Raw genomic sequence first — 21,136 nt, 5'->3', positions numbered from 1 at the left:
TTTAATCGGCACATTCAATAACCTTCTAGGATACTAATCTGCAAAGTATTCAAGAGTTCATGGCTAGGGTCATGATGTGAACTCATAATAGCAAACCCAACGGGGAAGCAATGCACAGCACCCACCAATGACCTAGCAATCCCCATCACGAACCTTTTAGGATTTTAACACAGAAACACCTACAGTGCTCAGGAAAAAAAGCTTGCAACACCAGCAAGTCTGTCAAAGAATAAAAACAAACGAACAACCTATGTGCAAGCAAAATCAGAAAAACACACACAAAGAGACTTCAGAAAAATTTCCAAATATGAGACTTCAAGAGCCAAAATCTCAGTGTGGGTGCAGGGAGAGGCCAGGTGATCACAACAACCAAAACAGGATCAGAGATATGCAATGCTGGTGTGCGAGAAAGGTGACACCAGAAAAGGTGTCTGAAAATGAGGAAAAAATGGACTTGACCTCATGCCATACACAATTAATCATTTCAATATCAGGGCCAGCAAGCTGTCTTAGCAGGTGAAGGCACTCATTGCAAGGCTGACACCTAAGCTCAATTCCTAGGACCCACATGATGAAAGGAGAGACTGACTCCTGAGAGTTGATTTCTGGCACACACGCACCCCACCAAATGTAATTTTTTTTGTTACCGTTGTCTTTCTTTTTTGAGACAGAGTTTCTCACACCACACCAAATTTAATTTTTTTTATTATTTTCTGAAACAGGGCTTGTCTGTGTAGCCCATGCTGTCCTGGAACTCATTCTGTAGCCCATGCTGTCCTCAAACTCAGAAATCTGCCTGCCTCTGCCTCCAGAGTGCTGGGATTAAAAAACTGTACCACCATCACCTGGCATAAAGTACTTTTTAAGTAAAATACAAGTTGTAAACTAGAAGAGGAATCAGCAACATATATCTGACATAACATAGCAACAAAGATATAAAAAATGCATCCAAATAAGAATATGACAATCAACAGAACTGATATTTCACAGAAAGTTGGAGGGAATGAAAAAACATTTATGTTAATAAATACACAAAGAGGCAACATATCAATATTTTCTAATTCTGAGAGAGTCAAAGCCAGTCTGAAGACCATTTTAAGCACTAATAGCAAACTCTGAGTATGAAAACATTGCAGAGAATACGTGGATTGGAAAGGGATTGCGGGAGGAGTGACACTGCCCACGGGCAGCTGAGTAAACACACAACTGGACTTCATACCAGGAGGTCCCACTATCCCATTCCCAAGCAACCAGACTGAAACACTTGGGAGAGAAAAACGGCATCTGCACTAATCAAGCAGACTCCTTATCAGTATTGTCTACACTATAATCAGTATTTGCATAGCATTCACATTGCATTAGGAATAAGTCGTCTAGAGATGATTTTAAATACATAGGATGGGCTTAGGATAGAGTTCTATCTTAGCATGTGCAAGGTGGGACTGACTCAGCATCACAAAGTAAAACAATTTTGAACATGATTTCAGCATGGGCAACAGGCCTAAGCAGATCAACACTAAGTTCATTAAAATTTAAAGTATATGGGACAATATGCAATTGCATTATATAAGCATCATGCCATTTCTGACAGAGGACCCTGGTAGCTGCAAGATGTCCTAGAGCTAAGCTTCCATAGACACCAAAGGATGACTGTATTGATGTGTTTCTACTATTCATTCATCCATTCGTGCCTGGAGGGTGTGTTGGATGCTTTTGTCAGGAATCTGTCTTTTCCTTTCACTGTACGGCTTCTGGGAATTTATACCAGATCATCAAGCTTAGTGGCAAGCACTTTTACCCACTGAGCCATCTTATGGGCCTGAGAATGTTTTAATGCTTTTTGGGCTGAAAGTTAAGAAGGAATTAAAATAGGGTGCAATGATGCATGCTTATAATTGAGCATGCCGGAGGCTAAGGCAGGAGAAATGCAAGTTCCAGGCAATGTAGAAAAACACTGTCTCAAAATCCAAACAAACACACAACCTGTGCAAATGTCTGTGTGTGTACATATATATACACACACACAGACACCAAAATCCAATAGTGTCATCAAGGGCAGAGTGCGGGGAATTACAGGTGCTTCCCATTTACTACGCCACTCTGGTTGTTCCACCTTACAAACTTCAGATCTGACTGAATAGCACTGCCCCTTTCTTCCTCAGTGGCAGCTCTGGGGTCAGTTACATGCTGACGCTATCCCCAGGGTCCCTGCCTAGGTCTCTACAGAGAACAACGACTGCCCATGGCTCTTTTTCCACATGCTGTGAGACAAAACTCGACATTGACATCTTCCAACTTAAGAAGAATACATTAGCACAAACCTGTGACACCATGCAAGTGATGTGTGTACCCAAGTTTATCCGCTTGGTCGTATTTTCCAAACAGTCTCCCAAATACACACTCCTCTCTGGAGCACACCTCCGCCACAGTGTTCCTCAGCGCCTCCAGGTGCACCAGGGCCGAAAGGATACAGTCTAGCCAGCAGAGCGCCTGAGAGTTTTTCCACTGGACACAGAGAGTCTGGCAAAGTGATAAACATCTGCTCTCAGATGGCATTTCCAGCTCAAAGCCTTCACTTTGGAGGAGCATTCCAGAGGCACTAACTGTGGCAGGATCTTCTGTAGGAACCACGTCCATGTTAGCAGCTTCCGAAGTCTCATTCTGCTCCAAGGAAGCAACAGTCCTGGCAGGATTCTGGTAACCAGTGTTTTCTGGTGAGTTTGATGTGGTGTCACCACACACCTTTCCATTGCATTTACCATTCAAACTCTGTTCACCACCAGTGACAACGTGACTTCTAGTCTTCTTAGAATGCACTGGAAGAGGTGAATTCTTACAGGTGGTTTCCAATCTCTTTCTTTTTTGAGGCTTATTTTGAGTGTGACAGTCTTCCAAATCAGGAGAAATTAAATTAGTAAGTGACTCAGAGCCCAAAGGATAAATGCACTAGAAAGAAAACATAAAATTGTTTTTGTTTTTTTTTTTTAAAAAAGGGGGCAAACAAACCTCAATGATAATCCAAATCAGGTAAGTTTTACCTTAGATTCCTGTCATGAAAAACACAATTTTACCATTAATGTGTTGTGAGAGTATCTCTAAGAACCCAAATTTCAGAGAACTAGAGGTAATCAAAGTCTGCCCTCCCCAAGGAAAATTTCCCCAGTTAATTTGCATCATCAGATCATGAAGCCTGGCATAATGACACATGCCTTTAATACCAGCACTTGGAAAGTAGAGTATGTGGGTTTCTTTGAATGAGGCCAGCCTGGTCTATATGATGAATTCCAGAATTCCAGAATAGCTAGGACCACATAGAGAAATCCTGTTGGGGGCTAAGGGGAGGGGGGAGTTACAGTAGATTAAGCTAAAAGAAAACATTACTTTGGCTTTAAGTAAAAATACATAAATAAATGTCAAGTAAATAAAAATGTCAGCAACCTAAAAAAAGACTATGTGTGCTACTTTGGAGAGAGAGAGAAGTAACCTATGTCATTAAAAACTGGGAAAGTTTGGGGTTTTTTGTTTTTTCAATACAGGGTTTCTCTCTCCAGTCATGGATGTCCTGGAATTTGCTATGTAGAGCAGGCTGGCCTTGAACTCAGAGATCCACCTGCCTCTGTCTCCCAAGCACTAGGATTAAAGATGTGCACCACCATGCCTGATGGTTAAAGTATTTTTTACATAAAAATTTTGCCAAGTACTTTCTATGTATCTTCTATGTTCTGAGATCCATTTTTATTATTCTTACTTATGTGTGTCTACGTCTGAGTGAATGTGGTATATGTGGATGCCCAGAGGGCAGAAGAGGGTTTTGAATCCCTAGGAGGTGGAAGTCACAGGCAACAAAGAACTACCTAAGGTGGGTTCTGAGACTGAACTCAAGTACTCTGCAAGAGCAGTACTTACTCTTAACCTCTGAGCCATTGCTCCAGTCCCTGTATCCTACATTTGAAACCAGTGCAAGGGCTTGCAAATATCTCATTTAAAACATGCCAGGTATGGGAGCACACGCCTTTAATCCCAGCATCCAGGAGGCAGAGGCAAGAGGATCTCTGAGTTTGAGTTTGGGGTCAGCCTGGTTGACAAACCTAGCTTCAGGACAACCAGGGCTGTTACACAGAGAAGGCCTGTCTTAAAAGGACATAAACAAACAAATAATAAAAATAAACTATGCCGGGCGGTGGTGGCGCACGCCTTTAATCCCAGCACTCGGGAGGCAGAGGCAGGCGGATCTCTGTGAGTTCGAGACCAGCCTGGTCTACAAGAGCTAGTTCCAGGACAGGCTCCAAAACCACAGAAAAACCCTGTCTCAAAAAACCAAAAAAAAAAAAAATAAATAAACTATGCCTTCAACACTGGTATGGCACACTGGTGTCCTCCAGGGAACTGAAGAGTCACTCCTTCCTCAGATGTTTACAGCTTTGGAGGGACAGCAGGATGCATGGGGCACAGGAAGCCTGCTAACTTCTGTCTCATCATGCTGGAGCCTCAGGAAGAACTAAGATTCCAGCCAGGCAGTAGTGGCGCACGCCTTTAATCCCAGCACTTGGGAGGCAGAGGCAGGCGGATCTCTGTGAGTTCGAGACCAGCCTGGTCTACAAGAGCTAGTTCCAGGACAGGATCCAAAACCACAGAGAAACCCTGTCTCAAAAAACCAAAAAAAAAAAAAAAAAAAAGAACTAAGATTCCCAACTGACTGCCTACCCGGAGCGCAACAGCAGCAAGCACTATGGCTAACACTTGGCTGTTCCAGCAGACACTACTATATCCATCAGAAGCTTTGCCTGGTCAACCCACAAAATAACAATACTAAATCATGTCGTTACCCAGGAAGCTAGGACGTTCTCAGGTAATTTACCTCACAGCTACAAGTATGAGGCACACACTAAATTTCCTTTCCTTTCACACACAAACTCCATATGAGCACTTGCATTTTTTAGCATGCAGACCAGCTCTGTACTGTTAGCTGTACAGTGAAGTCAGTACTAACCTGACCCTAAACCTTATGCCCCCAGAGTTTCTAAATCCTGCCTTTGCCTGAGAACAACACTTAAAAGCAAGCAGTGAGCCAGGAGTGGCAACATAAGCCTGTAATCCTAGCACTTCAGGGGCTCAAGTGGGAAGACTGTAAATTCTAAATCAGTTTGGACTATACTGCTTGCCTCAAAAAACAAATCTATCTCAAAATACAAAGAAACCAGGTAAGCAAATCACTAAGCCTGAAAACTTAGACTACTCCTGGGTCAGTGGATGAGCTCAAAGTGCCAACAATCTGCCCATGTGGTCTTTCTGGGGCATCCTGAAGCTACCTACAGGCACGACCATAAGTCACCCGCTGGGAAGTCAAAAGGGTTCATTATGAATGACAAGACAGTGCTATCACAGAGAAACCAGAGCTGTTAACTCTGGCAGAAACTGGAGACAGAGACAACTAGAGCCCCACCCATTACCTGGCCTGTCAATCCAGAGGCAGGAGACTATACCACCCTTGCACTAGTTTTTCCAGATGCCTCACCCACCCATCCTTACTATGGACAGTTAGACTATTCCTTTCTGTTCCCCAATCACTCTTCTGATCTATCACTCTGCCTGCCGCGCACTCGTGTACAGTTCCCGTGCTCTCAGTGTAGAAGCACAAACACGACTGGCAGTTTCAGGCCTCCCAGAGTCCTGGCTGTGCCTACTTCTCCCCATGACCACAAGACTATCCTCCTCTTCCCCTTAGGCCTTTGCTTGAATTTCACTTTCTTTCTCTTTTTTTTTTGGGGGGGGGGTTCAATTTAGTCTACTATTTTAGATTTGTCTACTATTCTCCTAACTCAGTTGGTCATCAGACCTCAAATGACAAAATTACAGAATTCTGGGCAAACTCTACTAAGCCACTTTCTGCAAGTGAGACCAGAAATCTGCTTGGTTTATCTGGGACAGACAGAGCTGGAATTAGAAGCCCGCAATCACAACTCTGCAGATCTATGAAACGTCCTGTTTCTAGAACATGTGAATCTGCTTGTTAGTTTAAAAAAGAGAGTATCTATTTTGATAATTAAGCATGCATAAACTGTTCCTGAACAAGACCCTCAATCCCAAGTACCACAAACCAAAAGCCAACATCACAAAGCTATCCTACAATTATGGGCCTCACCTTGGAAAAGGTGGTGTGGCACACAACACTGTCTTCAGTGTCCTCTAAAGTCACTGCCTAATGGCTCTGCTGTCCTAGGGCAGTCCCTACAGGGACCTGGAGACCTAATGGCTCTGCTGTCCTAGGGCAGTCCCTACAGGGACCTGGAGACCTAATGGCTCTGCTGTCCTAGGGCAGTCCCTACAGGGACCTGGAGACCCAACAGTAAGCATGTAAAATGATGGCCTTGTCCTCTTTATGTGGTTTCGTTGATGTCTAAATATCATATATAAACTTAAAATAAATATTTTGTGGGATTAACATTGGTTAATTTTTTTCTTTTTAGATTCTGTTTTTATCTGAGTGTTTTTGCCTGCACATATGTCCATGTATCCAGGAACTGGAATTACAGGTATCTTGAGCCACCACATGAGTGCTGGACACAGAAGCCGGGTCCTCTGCAACATTATTAAATGCTGAGCCACCTCTCCCTATTTTTTATTTGACAATATTTTAGAAATAAGATGATAGCTTTATATAGGCAAGAAATATGATGTGTAAAGTTCTGTATATGAGGAAAAAATATAAATGGATCTGAGAGTGTTATCTTTGATAGGGGGAGGGCTGTGTAGATGATTTTCTAAAATGCCAAATTAGTTTGTGGATCTCTTTAACACCACAAACTTTTGTTTGTTTGTTTTTGTTTTTTTGAGACAGGGTTTCCCTGGGAAACAGTTCTGGCTGTCCTGGAACTCACTCTATAGACCAGGTTGGCTTTCAACTCACAGAGAACCTTCTGCCTCTGCCTCCCAATTGCTGGGATTAAAGGCGTGCACCACCACTGCTTGGCTATACACTGTTTTGATATAACCAATTACCAAAATATCCTTCCAGGTAAAATGGAGATTAATAAATACTATATGCCCAAGTATAGTGGTGCACACCTTTAATCCCAGTGCTAGGAGGCAGAGGAAGGTGGATTACTATAAGCCTGGCCCACATAATAAGTTCCAAGATAGCCAAAGCTACACAAGTGAGACCCTGTGAAGGTTGGGGGCTGGGGGTGGAAGGAAGAAATAACTACATGCTAAAAACTTATAAGGATCCCTACAAGGTTAATAGCAAGTAACAATAACTTAGGCATTCAGTTGGAAAACAGTAAATGATTTAAAATTATTTGTCAGAGATATTTAGAAATTGACATTACCTATGCATTCAAAGTCTATACTCTGAAAAAGACAAAATTAGCAAAAATTTAAACAATGAAGAAAAGTAAAATGCTGAAAGCTATATACTATGTAACATTAGTACTTTACCTGAAGATCCTCACACAAAAACACAGATTCCTGGAAGTTAATCTGGTAAGTTTTTAAGGTGTTCAGCTTTCCTTTTGCTCTACAAGCAGGGCAATAGCCATCCGTTGTAACTTTAGCTGGACCATAATTCTAAAAGAGAAATAAAGCAAATTAAAAGAGACATTCCTAAATTATATTAATTTAGAAAAGAGTTAACCACTAGCAGGATTCTGGCAAGACTAAACACAGCAAACCTTGTACAGTCTTAAACAGTATTTCCAAGTAAGATCTTTATAACTTTAAATATTAAATTTTGAGTGAAAATACCATCATTTAGTTTACAAGAAAAAAGTAACATCAACTGCCAAGGAAAATACATAATGTACGTATTTTCAAAGAATAGAAAACCATTAAGATCTAGGCATCATTTCTACATTCACACATCAATAACTGAGAGGTAAACAAATTATAATAATCTTTCGCCATTGCTGTAAGATTTCCGTGGAAGACAGAATTTTTTAGGACTTCATAAAATGAAATTTAAAAATTTTAAGTTTAATTTATAATTTAAATTTCAAATACAAGAGGGGAAAAAACCAATTTTTCACTGAGGCCAAAAATAAGTTCACTAACTTTTCCCAAGTACCCCAGCGTGGGGAGTGAAGATATCCCTATATCAGTCCCCGGTCCAACCCGTGGCAAACCATTTCCAATCTTCAGAGAATCCATCAATCCGAGTCATTGGCTAATTTATGTCACTTGGAACATGCCAATAGCACTAATGATATTTTCAATGAATCCTGCAAAAAAAAGTCAACAATTAAATAAAAATCCTATTTACTCTAAAAAGAGAGCTTTGCTATTTTATGAGAGATATTATGAATATTTGTAAGCTACAAATCCTTGGATAAACATTATACAACTATGGTCCTGAAAATACCTAAATGCATTTAGATATTTGCAAATGGTTGAGGAGAGTGATCACAGGATGCATTTTTCTAACACACAGAAAATTAAAACTTTTCATAGAGATGGCTACTGGTTAAAACAAGCGAGTCAACTAAGTGTAAGGCCCTAAGCTGTTCAGTGTGTGTGCAGTTTGAAGCAACCCTGTCAGCATTATAAAGAACCTGAATCTTTCAGGCCGATTGTTCTACCACAGAAAGAAAATAACAGAATGAACAACACATTTTATACCTTCCTACAGTTTTCAACCACTAATTCTTCACTAGTTGGGAATACTTTATTGTTTGAAGACAGGGTCTCACTAAATAGCCCTTCCTGGCCTGGAACTTGCTACTTATGTGGACCAGGCAGACCTTGAACTCTGTTTGCAGCTGCCTCCCAAGGGTTGGGATTAAAAGCCTGCACCTAAACCAGCAGAACACTGCATTTAAAAAGTTAGCAACAAAATAGTTATGCTCTTTGTAAACGATCTGTATCAGAACAAAAACATAAGTACATCTATAGTACAAATTACATGGGATAAGCAGGTATTGAGTATATACAGAGCTGACCCCATTCAGAAGATTTAGGAGACAAAAAATTATTAGACACAGCTCAATAGAAGGGGGGAAAAGTGCCTAAAAACACTTTTAAGTATGTACTTAAAATACAACAAAACCATATCAAAAAGTCCTTTTAGGGCTCAGACATAAGCTAGTATTTAGCCAGGGAGTTGTTAAGCATAAATCCTGCAGAAACCTAAGGTGGCCAGCCTGATCTACAGAGCAAGTTCCAGGATAGTCACAGAGTTACAAAGAGAAACCTTGTCTCAGAAACAAAACAAAAACATATACATACATGGAGTGTGCCCACACCTGTAACCACAGCACTTGGGAGGAGAAAGTATGTAAAATCTAAAGCCAACCTCAGCTATAAATGAATTCAGTCTTCCTGGACTACATGAGAACCTGACAAAAGAAAAGAAAAAAAGAAAAGAAAGGAGGGAAAGGAAGAGGAAGGAAATGAGGAAGAAAAGGAAAGGAAGGAAAAGGAAGGAAGGAAGGGTCGGAAAGTAAATGAAGCGTACTGTAACACCTAAGTTACAGTTACCATCCGAGCTACTTCCTGATGATGGAAATGGTGCACCTTCTGTCAGTCTGCATTCACTATCAAAGAGAAACCTGCAGGCTCTTGAATAAGTCATCGATGAAACTTTTATCTACCTGAGGATCTAGGAAACTGGTCTGGAATGATTCTTTCTCAATGGGGAAGTAAAAATGAGAATCCTCCAATCTGCTCTCCTGATCCTAGTATCACCCACTATTTCAACAGGAGGACAAGGCATATCCAAGCATGGTTGGTACACACCTTTAAGCCTTTAATTCCAGAGCATGGATCTCGGTGATCCCACCCAGTCTACATAGTGAGACCTTGTCTAAAATAAAAAAGGATGTAAGAAAGGAAGAAAAGGATGGGAGGAAGGGGAAAGGAGGAAGACCGACTCAGCAAGAAAGTGGTAGAAAACACCAAACAATATTAAGACACTACCCTCCCCCAAAGAACATGCATGTTTAAAATACCCAAAGTAGACTCTTCAGGTCTTTCACTCTGTCTTATATACAAAATCCTGGGGTGGTTCTTAAATTTCAATTTATCCTGTAACAACTAGCTTCATTATCTTTTTTTTTTTTTTTTTTTTTTTTTTTTTTTTTGGTTTTTTGAGACAGGGTTTCTCTGTGGTTTTGGAGTCCTGGAACTAGCTCTTGTAGACCAGGCTGGTCTCGAACTCACAGAGATCCGCCTGCCTCTGCCTCCCGAGTGCTGGGATTAAAGGCGTGCGCCACCACGGCCCGGCTAGCTTCATTATCTTTTCTCCAAAAGTAACCTGCTCCTCCGTGTATGGTGCCTAAAACTTGCCATCTTTGAGCTTGCAAACACACTAGAAAAGTCTGACTTTTTTACTCTCATCTTTCTCACGCATGCCCCGTATACGCCATCTGTTGTGGTCAGCACTTTGGAAATATTTTGAACCCATTCTCTCTTTCCATTCCTATCACTGTCAAAATGACAGCTCAGCTTCCAATCACCTACTTAATCCACCCAAACAGCTCCGAACAACCGAAAGGTTATGACACGAGCTTGTTACAAGGGGAAGACCAACCAAGTTCTCCAGTCCTCATCCCCAGCACTTTCCTCTCACACCCCGCCCCCGTCAATGTCGAGAAACACTGCAGAGACCCTAAAGGAAGTTATCAGCGTAGAATGAATCCAGTTAGCAAACAATCACGAGAGGGACGCGATTAATTAAATTTAATTCACTGCATGTGCCGTGTGGAAACTTCTAAGAGCTTTGTACCCGTCGGAGATTTATTTACCTCCTAGCTAGGCATATGAGGGGTCAAAGGCAAGGCCAACAGACTTAAATCCGAAGCAAGGGGTAGACCTTCGGAGCCCAGTTCTGCTCTTCCAGAATTTGAGACGGACAGGGCCACGCGAGATGAGTTTCAAAAGCCACCAAGGAAGCCCAAGAGGCGCGGCGTTCCGTTACCCTGCCCATTTTCCACACTCTACGTGGAGCGGATACAAACTCTGGTTTCTGTTCAGTGTTTACCTCTTTAAGCCCAAACGAACCCTGATCCCAGTCCGCACCTCCATTCTTCCCACCAGAACCTCTTTCCCAACCCATCCCTTTCACCGTGTCAACGACCCACCAGGGGCACTGCAGCCGTCCCAATTTCTACTTCCCGAGGAAATTAACTCTCTTTCCCTTACCGGCCCGTTGCACACTCCTTCTTCGTGTAGAATCGGTCCGAACTCCTGTTCCAGCTTGAGCTCCACACCATCAACCCGTAACGTTCAGCCCACGTTCCCTACGGGTGGCTCCTCCCCCACCGCCGTCTCCGCTAGGAAAGCAACTTCCGCTCGGGAGTCCGCAGCCAAAGAGTCCCCCCCCACAACACCTTCCTGAAGAGTGCCCGGCTTGAAAGCCCTGGGGCACGGCGAGGGGGAAGGGAAAGACGAGAGCACTTCCGAGAAGGCTCCGCAGAGGCGTGGCTTGGCCTCCCGGCAGGCGCAGACGCAGTCGGGACTGCGGCGCCCGTAGGGGCGGGGCCCGCAGCTGCAAAGCCTGCGAAGAGATGAGGGGGGAGGGGACGGTTCTGGAAGCTGCTGGAAAGCGCTTGAGCGACGGAGGTGACGCCAGCGGCCAGGGGGCGGGGCCTGATTAAAATTAGTGCGCGGAGGGATTACGCGGCTGAGGAAGCGGCCGCCGGCACGCAGGCCTAGTGACCTGCGTGTGGTCCTCCCCGGCCCGGCCATCATGGCGGCCGGCGTGAGCTGGGACCGTGGCTCCCCCAGTGCGTCCTCCCGGCCTGGGCGCCGCCGTACGTGTTCACAAAGGGTCACCACACACGGAGCTGTCCCTCCCTTCCCTAAACCCCTCCTTGGAGGCCAGGGGCTTTTCCTTTCTTCCCTCTCAGATCTGCTCACGGTAAGGGGAGTAGCGAGAGACAAGCCCAGGGACATGGTGAGCCTCGACCCGCGCAGCTCGGCAGCCCTGCCTCCTCCGACTTCCGAGGAGGGCCGTTCTCGAGTGGCCAAGTTTTCCCAGCTGCCTTCGTAGGGAGGTCATGTGGTGCTTAGGACCTCGTGCCTGACTGCGTTCTCGAGGACATCCTAGGCCGGGGAGTCCTCTGCGTCGAGTGTTTCGGTGGCCTGGGACGAACACTCGGGAGTCATGCCTGGCTTTGTGGACTGCGGTGCTGTGGGGTTGCCTAGGCGGCCTTGAACGACTGCGAGCTGGCCGAGTGCTGATGGCTTTGGTCGCGTGCTGTGGGGAGGGAAACGAGTCCGCTGTAGGAAGAAATTAGCCAATAAAAGAATTTCACTTTGTGGTACTTAGGAATGCAGATCGCTGAGCGGCCCAACAGACTTTGTTAGGGCTAGTTTGTTTTTTTCACCCTCCCTCAAGACAAAAATAAAGTGGTTAGGTTTTGCTTTTTTGCGTTTTACTATATAATTAATGTACCGGTGTATTTGTTCTAAGAACGAAGTAGCTAGATTTCTTTTTGTATGGATTATGAAATTTTGAGGAAATTATTTGTTAATGAAATAGTAGTCGAGATTAATAGGAATATTTCTTGTTTAATATGTTATTGCCATTTTTAGAGTGGGGTACACGCTCCATAAACACTTGCTGAATGTCAGCTTATAAATTGAACAATCTAATTGGTTCAGCTCAGCTTTTGAGATGTAAAGCAACATCCCCCTAGTGATTATAATCATAATTCAAATAAAAATTGATGATTGCAGTCATTAATGTAAATTTTTTAAAAAATTTTTTTTTTGTTTAGGAAAAAGAATTAACAATGACCAACCAAATGGAGGTGGGAAGTGGAGATTAAAAAGAAAATCCCCTTTATGCCAGAGGCTTGTAGACCCTAGCTGAGAAGATACCATGCTAGTTCTTCCCAGTGTATTTAGAGTGTCCATTTTTTATGTAGACTGGCCCCAGAGGGAGTGTAGTTACATCTCCAGTAGTGGTAAGGCCGGAAGTTTATCTACTTCCACTTAGAAACTCACATTTGCTAAAAGGAAGCTTTGTGCCCTGCATATCATTTTGTGGGCTCTGGACTCTTCTATGTTGCATTTCTTAAACCTTTAGCCTCAACCTGGGACATAAACGTTACCTCAGAGCCAGGTATGGGGTGAATACCTCTGTAATCCCAGCACTCAGGAGATGAAGGCCGGACAATCTTGGATTGGAGGCCAGCTTGGACTATATTAACAAATGAGTCCATAATAGATTTGAGACCCTGTCTTAAAATCAAACCCAAAATCTTACCTGCTGTGATTGTTTATTCTGGTCTCATTAAAAAAATCACTGAGTTGGAGAAATGACTCCAGTAAATTACTTGACTTACCATAATGAGGTCATGAATTGGATCCCCAGCACTTATGTAAAAAGCTTGGCCAGGCTGGGAAGGGACAGACTGGCCATTCAGCTGAGCTGAATCTGTGAGCACCAGATTCAGTTAGAGTACCCTGTCTCAAAAAAATGAGGCATGTACAATTTCTGGGATGTGGAAAGCTTTTGTCAGGGTAGTCATATGTGGAGCCAGACATTACATTAGTTGTCCCAAGGTGTTGTTTTATACTCTTAAAACTTTTAGGTAGACCATGATAGCTCATGTGTGCACACACCTGGTTCTCTTTTCCACAAATGAGCAGATAATAGTCACAGAGGAGGTTCTGGAGTATCTGATGTTGAGCTCTGTCTCCTTTGCTGTGGACTTTATGCAGGTGATTTAATTTTGGTGCCCTGAGTTTACACAGAAGTTTGGAGCAGATAAATAGCTTAAGGAAATTCCCTTACAGTTCTAAACATTACCCACAGATACTTAATCTTGGGACTACCACCTACGTTTTAAAATGTTTTCCACGAAGGACATCATCCATCTCATATCACACTGCTGTTTTGCTGGTCAGAGTTCATTGTTTAAATTAGTACATAGTTCAGACGTCATACAGTGAAAGTCTTCATTCTACATCTGGCTGTCAGTCACCCAGTTCCCTGCCTAGGATCAGTAAAAGCTATGGGGGGGGGGGGGGCTGTAGTATGCACATGTAAATAAACAAGTAAGAACTATTGAGGTATGTTTAACCCCCTCCCCTTATATATGCGTTGCATAACATGCCCCTGTTTACCTTACGTGTTTATTTGTCTTAGAGGTAGTTTCCTATTGTGTCTGTCTCTTCTGTTTTGGGATATTTAGGTTTCTTTGAGATCCTGTTTTGGTTGCTTCTCTTGTTGCTGTAATAAAAAACCCTGATAATAGCAACTTAAGGAAGAAAGGGTTTATTTTGCCTCGCAGTTTCAGGCTAGTAGCTAGTGGGGAAGCCACTACTGCAGCAGGAACTTGAAGTTGTAGGTCACATTGGCTGCACAGTCAAGTAGAGAGCTATTTTAAGTCTCATTAAGTTGACATTCCTGAGTAGGGTCAGCAAGATGGCTCACCGAGTAAAGGCACTTGCTGCTAATCCTGATGACCTGAGTTCAGTTCATGGGACCCACATGGTGGAAAGAGAAAACGGTCTCTCAAAAGTTGCCCTCTGACCTCCACAATGTGCTGTTGTTTCGTGTGTATACTCACACTAAATAAATTGAAATGGGATAAAATTGTAAAGCCTTGTAATTTTATCATATAGTCAGCACCTTCCGTATGTGCGAATTCATCTCTGCCCTAAATAGTAGCACAACTGACTCTGTCTGCTTTGGCTTTTGCATCTCTGTGCTGGGGTCACGGGATTGGCTAGTGGTGCTAACATCCTGCCTGAGTCTAAAGTGAACAAAATAGATTAATCACATCATCTGAGTGTCATTTAAAACTAGCGGAAGAAAAGGGGTAGACTGGTTAGGGGCCTTGATCCAACAGACAGACTTCCCTGTCTTTAAGCAGTCACACAGCATGGCAGGGCTGACAGCGAGGCCTGTGAATTAGCTTATACATACCAAATCCTAGTTATGCTTAGCTTAGTTTTTCTCTTTAACAGTTTTGCTCCATACATGTATTTGGATTTAAAATGCAACTTTTTTGTATTACCACTTTATTAAAGATTTACTGTTATTAGTTTTTTAAATTATGTGTGTTGTGTGTGGTGGTGGTGGGGGCATGGTGCCTGAGAGTGCAGATGCCTGCAGGTTTAAGGGTTTGGATTCCAGGGAGCTGGAGTTAAAGGAGACTGTAAGCCAGTTCATGTGGGTACTAGGAACTGAACTGTTGTCCTCTGCCAGAGCAGTACATGCTCTTAGCTGTTGAACCACCTCTCCTGAGCCATCCTGCTTCATGACAGAAAACTAAGCCCAGAAGAGGGAAACAGTTTACCCAAGCTTGTGCATTAGACTGCCTACATCTTCTGATTTCTAATCCAGGGCTTTTTGTCAGCCTTTTCCAGCCTACTATCCACCCCCATAGCTGGACTACACGCTGTCCGGTGTAGATAGCTAGCGCTGCTCTTCCTAGCCCAGACCAGCTGGGGTTCAGCAAGGAGCTGTGCGCACGTGAGTGACAAACAGCGTTCTCCAAGCACTTATTGAAAGTAATCACGCAGCACGCTGATTAGCAATCAAGAGTCCTCCACATTAAAAAATTAAACTCATATAGAGAAACACTTTCCTAATTGGGACGTAGTTGTCACTTCAAGATGAATTTATCAGTCAGAAGGACTGGACTGAATTTAGGCCTATTTAGAAGTAGATAGTCTTACTTCCTAATAGTTCATGATGTCATTTGGTTTAGCCGGGATATTTAAAACAGGAAATCACCAAATAATAATAATAGTAAATAAGTGAAAGTAAGTGAATAAATAGAATTAAAACTTACTGTTTTATCTAGGTTGGTAATAGACAAGTAGCAAAATTGCCTAGTAATTATCTAATAAATGAATTAAAACTGGAATGAAAGAAATTGTTTTTGTTTTTTTAGAAAGCGTTGGTAATTTTAAGTCATTGGTAATGTTTACTGTGTGATTCTCTGAACTGTATCACAAGTCAAAATCTGGACTCTGGTGACTGGAAAGATGGCAAAAAAAGAAATCTAAGTGTTAAATCTGGCCTGCTAGCCGGGCAGTGTTGGCACACACCTTTAACCCCAGCACTCATGAGGCAGAGTTCTAGCACAGGCAGGGCTACACAGAGAGACCCTGTCTCTGGAGGGCTATTCCATGGTGCACTCCAGTTTCCTTACTTGTGCTGTACCGCCTCTGTTCTCCTAAGCAATGGAGAATTGCTTAGGAATTCTCCCACTCCTAGAATAAGAGCGAGCCAGGGATGCATACGCTCCAGACTCAGCCCTGATTTCAAATATTTAACTTCTCCAAGGCTCAATTTCATCTAGAAAATGAAAATATCTGCTAATCCCAGTTCTGTCATTTAGCTAGTTTTGTGACCTCAAAAAAATTATTTCACATCTCTGAGCCCAAGTTTCCCATTGTAAGAAATAAAACTGTCTTAAATAAGGTAATATGTAAACTAGTGTCTGGCAGTTAGTAAGCTCTCAGGGCACAGGGCAGTCTTGCCTTGTCCTCCACATCCCACTGGCCCTTTGAGGTACCAGTTGCTCTAGTTCCATCATTGCGCTGGGCTCTGCCAGGTCTCCTCGGGCTTCTGCTCACGTGGATGCACTTGCCCAGGAACAATGAATGGGTCCTCAAGTAACTGGGGACCTGTGAAAACTAATCGCATGGTCCTCTCCTGACCTCAGGGTTTGGATGGGGTCTGAGCGTCTGTATTTTTTCCTCCTCACATTTTTTAATGCTTGCTAATGGCCATGGCTTCCCACCTATCTGTTAATAAACCTGTGTTCCTACAGCTGGTTGTGTGGTTCTCATGGTATAGCCCTTCAGTGTTCTGAGTCTTACCTCAGAGATACTGGAAACTCCATTGGGCACAAAATGCTTATTTAGAAACTGGTAAGACTACTTCCCTTCTTTCTTCCTCTGCATACATTTGAATCCAATTGTGTTAGATAAGATGAAGTCTGAAATGTAAGCCAACCTCCCCCCCCCCCCCCCCCACACACACATTCACAGGGAAAAAAAAGTTGTTTGGAAAATGTGGCTTAGGTTTGTAGCAGCACTGAGTTGATTGGCACCACACTTCAGAAACAGGCAGATCCAGTCATTCTCAAGAGGGTTCCAAAAACATGGCTTATCCCCTACAGTTACAGGTGCTAGGGAGCAGCCCTCAGCAAACAACTCCCTTAGTTGCTGTAGGAGTGGGCCCCTTCTTTGTCCTGGCAGCCCGGCTAGCTTACACCCGAAATAACCACACAGAAACTGTATTCATTTAAACACTGCCTGGTTTATTGGCTCTAACTTCTTTTTTTTTTTTTTTAAATTTATTTCTTACATATACAGTGTTGTGCCCATATGTGTACCTGCAGACCAGAAGAGGGCGCCAGACCTCATTACAGATGGTTGTGAGCCACCATGTGGTTGCTGGGAATTGAACTCAGGACCTCTGGAAGAGCAGGCGGTGCTCTTAACCACTGAGCCATCTCTCCAGCCCATGGCTCTAACTTCTTATTGTCTAACACTTAAATCTTGATTTAGCCCATTTCTATTAATCTACGTATCGCCACGTGGCAGTGGCTTACCAGAGATCTAACCGGCATTCATCTCCTGCAGAAGATCTATGGCTTCTCTCACTCTGCCCTTTTTCCTTCCAGCATTTAGTTCTGTTCCCCACCCCCACACCTACCTAAGTTCTGCCCTATCAAAAGGCTGAGGCAGTTTCTTTATCCATTAACCAATGAAAGCAACACATAAACAGAAGGACCTCCTACACCATTTCCCCTTTTCTTTTTAAACAAAAAGGAAGGCTTTAACATAGTAAAATTACATATAACAGATATCAAGCAAGAATTACAGTTACAATATTTATATCTACTTTATATTTTATCATAACTAAGGAAAACTATATCTATTCTTTAACTCCATCAAAGACTCCAGAAGGATATAATATTACCTAAGTAAACAGGAAGTGCATTATAAACAACTTCCAAAACTCTAGAATTGACAGAGACATCTCACTGCCTGATATTTACCCAAATAAATACTGTTGGGGCATCCATCTTCAGCCTACAGGCCCATCATATCCAGCAGACTTTTCCATGAAGCTGGGAAATTTCAAAGATCGTTCAGTAGTCACTTTTGTCTGTGTCCTATAGAACATCTCACAGACTTTTTTATGAAGCAGGAACCCCAAAGGATCATCTCACGTTTAGACAAGTTTAGCAGTCATCTCTCTGTGGGTTCTGCATGTTCAGTGAAGCAGTCCAGGCAAGAGCAGTTTCTTGCCCAAATAGCTAAGGAGCCTCTTCAATGACCATCTTCCTCTCAAATTAGCTCAGTGCTGCCAGGAGCAGATATGTCTCACTGTCATGAAAGTCCTAAATTTTTAAAACATTGAAATGCCATATTCTGAAGGTCTCCGAAAGATTTGAAGAATCCCTATTCATCTGAAATACTTCTCTGTACATCTAGAAAATCTAACATGACTACAAACCTGACTATTATAGAGATTATCTATTAACCTATATTTTAAAATTATACATTACATTTTTAAATGAACTACAGCATCACAACACGTCAGTCAAGAGCAGAAATATGCATATAACAAGATTGACCTTAAATTTATATCAATAAACCAAGATGCATACCAATGTAAATTATATCTCCCTTTAAATGTAAAAGAACATTTATAAACAATACTTGGGAATATGGGCATAGTTTTTTTTCTCTCCAAATTGTTTTGTGCTATATGGGGGTACTGTTAATCAGGTCTTTCATGGTGTATCCTGTGTGCTAGGTTCATCTCAGTCAGCAGTTGAGTGAAGTAAGTTTTTGAGGGTATTTACAGCAACCTTTTAGGAGACCTTGGTCCATGAAACCACTTAGTCTTCCAAATCCAAGAAAAATAGTGAAGAGCTGAGTGTCTGATTCCTTCTCCCAGACTATCATATAGTTCCCCTTCTACCCTGGAAGGAGTTAGTGAGAAGGGTTAGGTCAGCGGGACTATTGGCATGTGGGGCAGGAAAGGCTTCTCCTGCCCTCCGCAGCGTGTATCTACACAGTACAGTGTCCCTTTCTAATACATGTAGCGATCAGACTAAGGCAGCTTGTAACTGTTACCTCAGACATACTTGTGAGCATCCTTCCTGCTAGATTTTACGATATTCACTTGTGGTTGGTCATAGTTATCCCATACAGCATGAGAAATCGTCTCTCCCTCCTCACTGTTCCTGGGAAGGTGGTTTGTTGTTGTTGTTGTTTTTAAGGTATTACTACATTAAAAGTTAGAAAGTTGGGGCTGGTGTTAGTAGTTAAGGGCAGTAGCTGATTTTGCAGAGGACCTGGATTCGGTTCTCAGCACCCTTGTGACTGCTCACAACCACCTGTAGCTCCAGTTCTATGGGATCCGACACCCTTTCCTGGGTCTCTGCAGGTACTACATGCAAATGATGCACAGATATACATGTAGACAAAACACCCATATCCATAAAGAAAAAATTTATTTTTTAAATTTATACAACTTGAGTTAAGTGAAGCATCTTACAGTATGCTCTACCATGTAGCGAATTACTTCCTATTAGCCTAAAACAGACATTGATTAATTTACATAGTTTCTGATAGTTAGGCATCTGGAAGTAGTTTAGCTGGATGGTTCTGGTTCAGTCTCATGTGGGTCTAGACATCATAAGGCTACTTTTGTGTCTGTTCAACATGACACCTTGATTCCCTCTAGAGAGCCAGGCAGAAGCCACAGCTCCTTCTGTTGCCTGCCTCGCTTCAGAGGTGGCATATCATCCCCTAGAGTACGAAAGGACCTCGAAAAAGTCAGAGTACCAGGAGGCCGGATTCACTGTGGTCTGGTAGCCACAATTCTATTGCATGTTTTGTACTTGACAGAGCAAGTAATTCAATACTGCTTAGTATCTCCTTATAAGGTTATTAAAATATTAGGAAGTTTCCTGAAATAATTGCATTTTCTATATATTGCATGTAGTAGTCTAGCTGAGAAGTACATTGACAGTGGCTGTCTACAGGACATCCCCCTTCCTGTCTAGCTTTGTATCTAAATCTGTAGCATATACACAGTCAAGGTCTACTCAGTTTGCATGGTCTTCCAGACAAGTGTGAAAATTCAGGTGATCCGTAGGCAGACTTATTATAGGTGAGGATAACTACAATATTTATTTCAGTACAAATTAATAATTCTGGTCCCCCTAAGAAGTTCCTTATAAAGTTTGAGTTCTGTGCTCTGCTTTATTCTGGTGAGGGTCTTTTTGTTTTGTTTTTTCAGTAGTGATCAGAATGAGGTGGGTGAATTTCACTGACTAATGGAGGTCCTTTACCTTATTCAAAGTGTCATTAGGCTCAAAGGAATTGGAAGCAATCTCTTGAAGGGTCAGTGGTTTGATTAAAATACAAACGCCAGACCATTAAAGAAGTCCAAGTAAATGAAATAAATAGATACGAATATAACTACCTTTCATATAGCACACTAAGTAATTTTTAGGTTTGTAATAAAGCGAAAAAACTAATTATAACATGAGAGAAAACTTGAAACGTTTATTTGCCCTCCATTTTCGCAGCCTAAGAGCAACTGACAGCGGCGTAATGTTCTAGTGACCATAGCATTGCTGATTCCGTTGGCATTTTTAATTGCTTTCAGAGGCTGAGTGCCGGCCTGCTCCCAGAACTCTGCAGATCGAGCAGAGCACCACCAGACCTGGCTTGGCTTGAAGGCCAAGACTGCGAAGGAGCCGATAGAGAAACTCAGATACTCACGTAGTCGTGTTTTCATCTGGAGCGCACAGAGCGTGGCAGCACAGTCGTAGCCCGTTCGGTTATGGTAATTTCCAAGCACGTAGGCAGTTCTGACAGCAGCGTTCACCCTCAAGTATTAGGAGGGACTAGTTTGCTAATCAGAAAAGAAATTTGGGGCAATTCATTTTACTTTCTAAGTGTGACTTGATGTGATTAATCAATAACCTGGTGCTTGGTTTCATGCTGATTGGCCTTAAGATGACATCTCAGTTCTTACCGTGAGCGAGAGGCAGTAGCGCGTGTTTTGTGACTGCAGCGCACGTAAGCTCTGGATTTTCTCACTGTAGCCTTCTGAGCTACTTGGTAGTGGCTGTGTTTTTTAAAAAAACAAAAACAATTTAGAAAGAGAACAGAGTAAGTTAAGGTTTTCTGAAAACGAAAGGGT

The 21,136-nt window shown here is 42.6% G+C and overlaps 1 protein-coding gene across 2 annotated transcripts in view; it reads right to left on the bottom strand.

Annotated features, from left to right (window-relative positions):
- The window catches only part of Uspl1 (ubiquitin specific peptidase like 1), a 30,569-nt gene extending 19,222 nt beyond the window's left edge, over window positions 1-11,347 (bottom strand). Inside the window, exons 1-4 of one of the 2 annotated variants that reach the window (XM_041678254.1) lie at window positions 11,134-11,347; window positions 8,050-8,216; window positions 7,438-7,566; window positions 2,322-2,946 (exon numbers count right to left, since the gene is read on the bottom strand). In XM_041678254.1, coding sequence (XP_041534188.1) covers window positions 2,322-2,946; window positions 7,438-7,566; window positions 8,050-8,145 — 850 coding nt within the window. In that variant the 5' untranslated portion in view covers window positions 8,146-8,216; window positions 11,134-11,347. The remainder of the gene's footprint in view (window positions 1-2,321; window positions 2,947-7,437; window positions 7,567-8,049; window positions 8,217-11,133) is intronic. The other variant, XM_041678253.1, reaches the window with a different exon arrangement.
- Window positions 11,348-21,136: the final 9,789 nt, after the last annotated feature.

Source organism: Microtus oregoni, unplaced genomic scaffold, assembly GCF_018167655.1.
Source record: "Microtus oregoni isolate MIOR12 unplaced genomic scaffold, Mior012 000029F_ref0000214, whole genome shotgun sequence".
Lineage (NCBI taxonomy): Eukaryota > Metazoa > Chordata > Mammalia > Rodentia > Cricetidae > Microtus > Microtus oregoni.
This window is presented reverse-complemented; position numbering and strand designations above follow the sequence as displayed.